The following is a 10,262-nucleotide window of genomic DNA, read 5'->3' as shown; positions in this document are numbered from 1 at the left end:
TAAACAAAATACCAATGATAGTTACGCCTTTCAACCAGAGAAGGACATCCAACCTTTTCATAAAGGACACTGGTGGGTATCATACCTGTCACCACCAGTAATAAATCTGAGGGCAGAATGATAGACAAGAGTCCAGCGGTTTAAGAGTTGAATATGTTATAAGGATTAAAGTTATATTTGGATCGGCTACAAGAGCCTTACAGTACAGTACTGTATGTGCCTGTTCTAACCCTTTCACTACCACATTACAGAAGGTGAACCTTTCACTACCACACTAACCGTCTGTAGTATGATAGTGAAAGGGTTAACCTTCTGTCGTGTGGTAGTGAAAGGGTTAACCCTTTGTCGTGTGACAGTGAAAGGGTTACAGAAAAAATAAATAACGCACATCCTCCATTTGTTGGTGCTGAGCCAAACTGTAAAAACAGTAATACATAAGAACAAAGCGGGGCTCGCAACTCACTTGTAGTTCCAAGGTGTTTTAATAGACAGAAAAAGGCAATAGATGCGACGTTTCGACCTTACCGGTCTTCCTCAAGCAAGTGAAAGGGTTAACCTTCTGTATTGTCACAGTGAAAGGGTTAACCATTTGGTAGTGTGGTAGTGAAGGGGTTCTTACCTTCGTGGTGCCAGGGCAGGTACCACGGACAGGACACGCTGACAGTGGTGTTGGGCAGTCCGTCGGGCCAGCAGGCATAGTTGTCAAAGGTCCGGTTACACACAAGGCCTGGAGAGAGAGACTGATGGTGTCAGACATCCCTCTGCCCTCACAACTCCTGCTCGTTATCCTCGGCTATCTAGAACGGTGTCCCCCCAGTCTCAGACTAATCTGATCTGAGATCTGTGATAAGAACCTATACCTCGCCGTAGCCAAAAATCAGTCGGTCGGAACCGTGGACCGACGCTTGTTGAGTCAGAGCGGTTCAGAGGCGCGTTCTGACTCCCCGGTGATTTCAAGCATGTTTGAAGTTATCGCCACGAGATTGGCAACGCTCTTGTAGTGCGAGTGATGTATGACTGACAGAGAGTACTGAGAACAGTGATGAGCAGCAGACAGTGAGAGAGTGCATGAGGAGAGCGTGAAACAAGCAGAAACAACTAAACAAATATAGGAAGAACAGGAAGAGGAATAACAAGAAGAAGAACAAAGAGAACAATAAGAAGAACAATAGAACAATAAGAAGAAGAGGAATAGGAGGAAGAACTAGAAGAAGAACAAGAATAACAACTAGAAGAACTAGAAAAAGAAGAAGAAGAACAACAACGAGAAGAACAAGAAGAACTAGAAAAAGAGGAACTAGAAACTAGAATAACAAGAAGAGGAAGAAGAAGAACTAGCAAAAGAAGAAGAAGAAAAATAACCAGAAAAAGAAGAAGAAGAAGAAGAAGAAGAAGAAGAAGAAGAAGAAGAAGAAGAAGAAGAAGAAGAAGAAGAAGAAGAAGAAGAAGAAGAAGAAGAAGAAGAAGAAGAAGAAGAAGAAGAAGAAGAAAAAGAACAGGAACAAGAAAAATAACAAGAAGAACACAAAAAAATAACACAAACTAGAAAAATAACAAGAAGAAGAACAAGAAGCAGAAAAAGAACAAGAGAGGAAGAAGAACAATAAGAGGAAGAAGAAGTCCTACTCCTCAGTCTTGCTGCTGCTCTGTATCTTCCTGTAATATCTTTGACAGAGCGTTTCCAACTCGTTTATGAAAATGAAAAGCATTTCTAAAGCTCCACTCAGAGGCCTTGACCGGCATGAACATGTTGAACCAACTGAGACGTGGGATGACATGTTCCTTTGCATTCTGACTTTAATATGTGAACAATAATGCCAGAAATAAAATAAAAAGTTAGTTTTCGAGAAAAAAACTCCAATATCTGATATCTAGCATGCCTAATGGAGACATTACAATTTTAGAATTTTATTTCCATGACGATTCCTCGCTGCATAGGTAAACTATAAATATGCTCTATTCTCCATTGACTACAATATATTAAATGACCCGAGAATTTTATTCACAGCACATCTTTATTGTCTCATAAAGAATAGCTACAGGGCAGAACTTTATGTGAAGTATAATTTAAACAAAAGACAAAGATCCCTATGTGCACTCACTGATACGTTCAGGGACATTACCATTAGCCCTAAAGACAGGCAGGTTTAATGCCACCCCAGAGGAGGACAGACTTTATTTGGGGAGATAACCACTGCAGGCAAATTGTAGAAGTTTTACTGTCCTATCTACAAGGACATACGGGATGTACTTTTTTAGTAAAATGTCCTCCATTTATGTTGATTTCTTTGAGCTGGATGATTATGAAAACCTTGTGCTTTCAGGAAGGGGACTTTTTGTAGCAGATTTTATTTGCCAAGCTTGGGAGAGAAGGCAGAATACTTTGTTTAAGACCAAGCTATACACTATACACCAAAATATACACTCCACATATTAAAGTAAAAACAATCACTTTTGAAAATGTATTATGCTTTCTGCTCCATTGAGAATTCTATTCACAACACATCCATCCAATAAGTACAATTATTCTATTATTCTAAGCTGCCAAACACACACTCAAGAGGGACTACAATCACATACATAATTAATGAAGTAAAAGAAACAAATCACTTTTGAAAATGTTTGCTTCCTGCAGCAGAGTAAAGTGGTTCTTCTTGGATACCTTGACTCCAAGAAACTCTGATACGTCACGTAGATAACATCAAATAATCGAATAATGTTACATAAATAATATTTTATATTATACTCCTGCGTGACATTTCCAACTATTTTATGAAAATTAGAAGCATTCAGCTTTGTGTGTAAAAGGTTTAAAAACGATAAAGTAAGGTTTTTGAGATGATGCATATTATCAATTCTCCATTGCCATAGTATAGATTTAGATTCTAGTGTTTATTGTAACAATATTTATTGTAATGTTTAATATAACTGATAGGGCATACAGACCCTCATCTGCACCTTTGATCACGCCTACTTGCTCATATGCATATATTCAGAGTTAATTATATTGTTTACACTGCCTATGTTTACTTTTCTACTGTACTGTAATTTTTTATTGCCTGTATTTATGTATTTCTACTATTACCCTGCCCATACCTTTACCCCCCCCCCCCTTGCTGCTATGATGCCTGAATTTTCCCAAGGGGATCAATAAAGGAATATCTTATCATATCGTATTTCTTTTTGAGGATGTTGTACATTGATTAAACCATTTCCTTACAGTACACGTGTACAGCCTCATTTACCGTCAGATATTTTCATGCACTGTGGATTGAATATTTTATATATTTAAAATCCCAGTGGACGTTATGATTGGGGACCTATTCATGCATGGCACAGCCGTTTTTTAAATATGCAATTTTCGGGGCGGTCAGGTGGCGTAGCGGAGATTGTGCTCGTCACCACTCCCGGAGAGTCAGCATTGCCTTGGCTCGGGCTGATCGCTATACTAACTCGTTTGGCTGAGTTAGGGGGAGGGGAGCCGTGGGTGGGTCCTGGGCGTTGTGGACAGTGACCCCTACAGTTCGGTCGGGGCACCTGCTCAGCGAAGGTAGGATCTGGTGAGAGGTAGTGTGGCCTCCCACACGTACACTCTCCCAGTGAGAATCTGTGCGGCCAGGCTGGCTGCCGGCTGGCTGCACATGCGTCGGAGGAAAGCATGTGACAGTCTCCGGCCTCTCGGACCAACAGTAGGGGAAAGTGCGCAACAACCAGGAAGGGGGTTGGGAATTGGCATAACGACTAACAGTGAGAGAGAGAGGGGATGCTAGAGCAGAGACAGAGAGATGGGGAGACAGAGAGAGAGAGAGAGGAAACAGAGAGGGAGGGGAGACACAGAGAGAGGAGACAGAGAGAGGGGGAGACAGAGAGAGAGGAGGCAGAGAGAGAGAGAGAGAGAGAGAGAGAGAGAGAGAGAGAGAGAGAGAGAGAGAGAGAGAGAGAGAGAGAGAGAGAGAGAGAGAGAGAGAGAGAGAGAGAGAGAGAGAGAGAGAGAGAGAAACAGAGAGGGGGGGAGACACAGAGAGAGAGGAGACAGAGAGAGAAAGGAGACAGAGAGAGAGAGGAAACAGAGAGGGAGGGGAGACACAGAGAGAGAGGAGACAGAGAGAGACGAGACAGAGAGAGAGAGAGAGAGGGAGGATGCTAGAGCAGAGACAGAGAGAGACAGAGAGAAAGGAGACAGAGAGAGAGAGGAAACAGAGAGGGAGACACAGAGAGAGAGGAGACAGAGAGAGAAAGGAGACAGAGAGAGAGAGAGGAAACAGAGAGGGAGGGGAGACACAGAGAGAGAGGAGACAGAGGGAGGTTTTCGTGTTTTAACAATGAGAGAGAAAGGGGTGAAAGAGAGAGAGAAGGACGACCTCCAAGTGAAGGATCTTGTAATGTGTGAACCTTGTCTGATTGACAAATAATTACAAGAGAGTGTGTCATGTCAATGAATGAATGTCATTCATTCAATCATTCATTCATTCATGCAATCATTCATTCATTCATTCATTCATTCAATCATTCATTCATTCATTCCTTCATTCATTCAATCAATCAATCATTCATTCATTCATTCAATCATTCCTTCCTTCCTTCCTTCATTCATTCATTCATTCAATCATTCATTCAATCATTCCTTCATTCAATCATTCATTCATTCATTCATTCAATCATTCATTCCTTCATTCATTCAATCAATCAATCAATCAATCATTCATGCATTCATTCAATCATTCCTTCATTCCTTCATTCATTCATTCATTCAATCATTCATTCAATCATTCCTTCATTCAATCATTCATTCCTTCATTCCTTCATTCATTCATTCATTCAATCATTCATTCAATCATTCATTCATTCAATCATTCAATCAATCAATCATTCATTCATTCATTCATTCATTCAATCATTCATTCCTTCATTCAATCATTCATTCCTTCATTCAATCATTCCTTCATTCTTTCCTTCATTCATTCAATCATTCCTTCATTCATTCATTCCTTCATTCATTCTTTCCTTCATTCATTCCTTCCTTCCTTCCTTCCTTCCTTCCTTCCTTCCTTCCTTCCTTCCTTCCTTCCTTCCGTCCTTCCTTCCTTCCTTCCTTCCTTCCTTCCTTCCTTCCTTCCTTCCTTCCTTCCTTCCTTCCTTCCTTCCTTCCTTCCTTCCTTCCTTCCTTCCTTCCTTCCTTCCTTCCTTCCTTCCTTCCTTCCTTCCTTCCTTCCTTCCTTCCTTCCTTCCTTCCTTCCTTCCTTCCTTCCTTCATTCCTTCCTTCCTTCCTTCCTTCCTTCCTTCCTTCCTTCCTTCCTTCCTTCCTTCCTTCCTTCCTTCCTTCCTTCATTCCTTCCTTCCTTCCTTCCTTCCTTCCTTCCTTCCTTCCTTCCTTCCTTCCTTCCTTCCTTCCTTCCTTCCTTCATTCCTTCCTTCCCACCCTTGGTGACTATGAAGAGGCGATGCTCACCCGTACTGGGGGGGTCTCTGGTGTTGTTCCAGGTGCACTCCGCCATGTACTGTCTCCAACTGTCCGCCAGCTTGTCCAGGTGAGCAGTGGACGCCTGAGACCATGGAAGAGCATGTGAGGACATGATAACAGGTTATTCTCATGGTGCATCGCCGTCAACTCTAAACTGATCCACTGTCGTCACCTGCTGTATAGGGAGGTGTAGTGGTTACACGTCATTGTTGTTTCCAGCCGGTCCACCTCGCTTGAAATTGCAATGTATTTCCAATGGACACATTTCTAAATCGTCTCGTTTATAACAAATAAAGCATGAACATTGGCATGGTGTACCTTTCTGTGTGTATTCATCCATAATCTATAGCTCAACATGAAACAATTCGCAATTAAATAATTACGTGTAATTTTATTTCAATAAAAAATGCTTAAAGGTTAGTGATAGAAGGGAACTCATTTTGTGCAAAAATGGAAAGCTTGCCAATGTCCATGAGGCAGAATTATTACAATAGCCGATAATAAAATGTCCCCATGATAAATCCCTATACGGGTGGACCGCGCGGGAAACTAAAGTGACGCCAGACTACACCTCCTATACAGTATCTGCAAATCAATGTATTGTCTTTTATTAGTTTAGTTAATTTTTTTTTCATAGTGTCTCAAAACTCATTTATAAGTGGTCAACAAGGCTCGCTTTTGACCTTTGACCTTCTTTCAGTATTGATGTTATTCATTCATAACCTAGTAGAGTGACACATTAATACACTTCTCTACTCTACCCTACTCTACTGTGCATACAGTGCATAATAATAATAATCATAAACTTTATTTGTATAGCACCTTTCATACAAGAATTGCAGCCCAAAGTGCTTCACAGCAGTAATGTTGACATAATGGACATAAAATAGACATAAGCGTAAAAGGAGCATACAATTGGCATGAATATAGACAGAAGAATGAGCAGAGGCTTGATATCAAATGAGCAGAGAATTGACTAAATAAAAGCAATGCATAAAGTGCAGCCATAAAATGAGTATAAAATAGACAATAATCATAAAGAATACAGCATAACACAACACAAAGGTCTTTTACCACTAGGACGATAATTCTCTTCATGGGGCCTTTTTTTGCGATACAGTAGTAGAAACAGAAAGCCTTGAAATAAGGACACAATAACTGCCCCACAGAAACACACACGATAGATACACACGAGTGGAGTCGCGCACAATGTAATCCATAGACAGATTATCTCTCCTCGGGCGAGATCGTCTGTCATGTTCCACGATGTAAAGATGATGCACTGGACGACAGTAATAGAATCTCTTTCGCGGGGGGTCCGCAGCATCAGAGCGCGGCCTGCTTCCACAGTGTGACAACCTGTCACATTCCACAGAGAACACTTGTGTGTTAAACAGCCGAGACAGTGTGTTTAGTCTGTGACACCACACCACCGCTCCTGGCCTTCCTCAGGGGACACTCGGGCTGTAGAAACAAGCCCCTCTCCCATAGTCTAATGGCAAGTGATTGATGGGTGCTATCAGAGCGAAGAGACACTTGGTTTCCCATAGCGAGAAATATATTACGGGTGTGCTTCCAGATTTACAAATACAATACTGTTTGTGATACAAAAAGAGTCTAAAAAAGAGACGTGTGTCCATATACGTGTGTCTGTTCATACTGTACAGTGTGTGTGTGTGTGTGTGTGTCTGTCCATATGCGTGTGTATTTGAATATGTGTGTGTCTGTCCATGTATGTGTGCGACTGTCCATATGTGAGTGTGTGTCTGTTGTTCATACAGTATGTGTGTGTGTGTGTCTGTGTGTCTGTCCATATGCGTGTGTATTTGAATATGTGTGTGTCTGTCCATGTATGTGTGCGACTGTCCATATGTGAGTGTGTGTCTGTTGTTCATACAGTATGTGTGTGTGTGTCTGTCCATATGCGTGTGTGTATTTGTATGTGTGTGTCTGTCTATGTATGTGTGCGACTGTCCAAATGTGTCTGTGTGTGTGTCTGTGTGTGTGTGTGTGTACGTGTGTGTGTGCATGTGCGTGTGCGTGTGCGTGTGCGCGTGCGTGTGTGTGTGTGTGTGTGTGTGTGTGTGTGTGTGTGTGTGTGTGTGTGCGTGCCCTCACCTGGATGCTGGAGGACACTGTGAGTATTGCCAGTAGGATGAAGCCCCGTGACATCCCTCAGTCCTGCTGTCTCCGTGCCGGGAGGGGAAGTGAGGGGCGAGGAGGGGGGGGGCGGCTCTCACCTCATAAGGGGGCTTTATCTAGCCTCACCACACTACCTGGATGACACACAGAGACACCCAATCCATCAGGAGGGTCACAGCAAACACATCCCTCTCCTCCCATTGGACAGTGTGCAATAGCGAATGTGCAACTTTTAAAGATTTATTTTTTAGCGTTTATCGCTTTTTCATGGTCAGACATGACCAACAGATGAGGAGAGGATGAATGGGAGAAGAGGCGGGGTTAGACATGCGACAAATGGAAGTCACCGGGAGTGGGAAGCGAACCCGGGATTGGCCGCTTGGCGACGCAGCGCGATACATGGTGTGCTACTAGAGCGCCCGCCAATGTGCAACTTTTAACACCGTGCAATAGTGCTCATCTACCTTAACCCTTTCCCTACCATACTACCAAAGGGTTAACCCTTTCACTGCGACAATACAACAATATTGTCTGTCTGTCTGTCTGTCTGTCTGTCTGTCTGTCTGTCTGTCTGTCTGTCTGTCTGTCTGTCTGTATGTCTGTCTGTCTGTCTGTCTGTCTGTCTGTCTGCCAGTCTTCCTGTCTGTCTGTCTGTCTGTCTGTCTGTCTGTCTGTCTGTCTGTCTGTCTGTCTGTCTGTCTGTCTGTCTGTCTGTCTGTCTGTCTGTCTGTCTGTCTGTCTGTCTGTCTGTCTGTCTGTCTGTCTGTCTGTCTGTCTGTCTGTCTGTCTGTCTGTCTGTATGTCTGTCTGTCTGTCTGTCTGTCTGTCTGTCTGTCTGTCTGAGTTTGGCTCTAGACTGAGCCTACAGCAGCATGTGTCGTGGCCCTTACGATAATTCCATGAAAGCGGAGCGGAGCCCGATTCAGAGAAGCAACCCTGTTGTCATAACACCATGGTCCCCTTGTTAATGTGCAATATCCTTTATGTATATGAGTCACATGTTCTGCATCCTTGTGATCCGTGCTGATGAGTCCAACCACGTCCTGTTCCCACTACGTCTCATGTCAGGGGGGGGGGGGACACTCTCTTCACAGACGTTGTTTCTATTTGGACAGGACACCGGGGGTTAAGACTCGCTCCTGGAGAATCTGTCTGCTCGTGGCAAACCCACCTCACTTCCCTTTCCTGGTACCGACTTGACTTAGAATTACAATTATAATCTCTTTATTACAAAGATTTGTAATTTTAAAGGCGCTATAAGTGGTATTATTTTGTTAAAATAAGTGTTAAGTAGCTCTACATTCTGACAGCCATCACTGATATAGAGTGTATCTGGTCAGTAACATGGGTCTCCCAGTCCCTCTGCTCTGCAGTAAACACACAATACATTTCCTGGTATCCAGTTCCCACTTTATCCAATCAGGAGAGAGAACACTAGATATTTCTACTTATTTCAAGAAATGTTACCAAGCCAGATTTGCTTACAGCACCGGTAGATTATTTTACTTGTTTCAAGGACACATTTGCGTGAACCTCGTTTTTATTTCTTATTCTTGTCAGAATTTCTTTTGCAGTTTGGAGTTCTCTCTCCTGATTGGATTAAGTGGTAATTTATCTTCTGTTTACATACAGAGCAGGAGGGACTGGGAGGCCCATATGTTACTGAGCAGACACTATATCAGTGAAGGCTGTCGGCATGTAGAGCTATTATTTTAACAAAATAAAGACCACTTACGGCACCTTTAACTCATCCTAACTATTTACAACTATGAGAAGGACGTCCTCCAACAAGGCCGCCCCCGGCTCGCTCCCTTTTATGTGTCCAGACCGCTCTGCCTCTGGCTATCCTCCTGCCCCGTCGGCCCACTCTGACTCACAAGCCCCCAATTAGCGCGGAACACGGCTGAATCATGTATTTATTTATTTATTTGACGAATGAAGAGGCAGAGAGAGAGAGAGAGCCGGACCACACAGGCTCTAATCTAGACGGCCCGGAGCAGTGGACATGCCTGGGGGAGCGGAGAAAGAAAGTCAAGCCTCGGGCCAAAAATGAAAAAAATTAAAAAAAGTTTCTCCGTCTCACAGCTGGGGCTCAGTGGCCCTGCATCACATTCCCCTAACGGACACACTTGGCTGCTGTCCATCCCAGTCTCGAGATGTCTGTCCATGTGTGTGTGTGTGTGTGTGTGTGTGTGTGTGTGTGTGTGTGTGTGTGTGTGTGTGTGTGTGTGTGTGTGTGTGTGTGTGTGTGTGTGTGTGTGTGTGTGTGTGTGTGTGTGTGTGTGTGTGTGTGTGTGTGTGTGTGTGTGTGTGTGTGTGTGTGTGTGTGTGTGTGTGTGTGTGTGTGTGTGTGTGTGTGTGTGTGTGTGTGTGTGTGTGTGTGTGTGTGTGTGTGTGTGTGCGTGTGTGTGTGTGTGTGTGTATATCTGTGGGCGTGTGCGTATCTGTGGGTGTGTATGTGTGTGGGGGAGGGGTTTCCATCTCACAGCTGTGGTCAGCGGTGGAAGAAGTACACAGTTCCTTTACTTAAGTAAAAGTAGAAATACCCAGAGATAAATGAGTACTCTGGTCAAAGTAAAAGTCCTCCATTAAAAATTTGACTTAAGTAGCAGTCGAGAAGTACATGATGTTTGTGTGTTCCAGTGCTTGGGAGCGTTC

At 43.3% G+C, this 10,262-nt stretch overlaps 1 protein-coding gene across 1 annotated transcript in view; it reads right to left on the bottom strand.

Moving 5' to 3' along the window:
- The window catches only part of gcgra (glucagon receptor a), a gene marked incomplete at its 5' end in the record, with an annotated part of 36,434 nt that extends 28,800 nt beyond the window's left edge, over positions 1-7,634 (bottom strand). Inside the window, 3 exons of the mRNA XM_084329019.1 lie at positions 620-727; positions 5,451-5,544; positions 7,581-7,634. Of these exons, the coding sequence (XP_084185145.1) occupies positions 620-727; positions 5,451-5,544; positions 7,581-7,634 (256 nt within the window). The remainder of the gene's footprint in view (positions 1-619; positions 728-5,450; positions 5,545-7,580) is intronic.
- Positions 7,635-10,262: the final 2,628 nt, after the last annotated feature.

Source organism: Notolepis coatsorum, assembly GCF_963971535.1.
Source record: "Notolepis coatsorum genome assembly, chromosome: 14".
Lineage (NCBI taxonomy): Eukaryota > Metazoa > Chordata > Actinopteri > Aulopiformes > Paralepididae > Notolepis > Notolepis coatsorum.
Note: the sequence above shows the minus strand (reverse complement) of the source record. Positions and strands in the feature narration are given on the sequence as shown.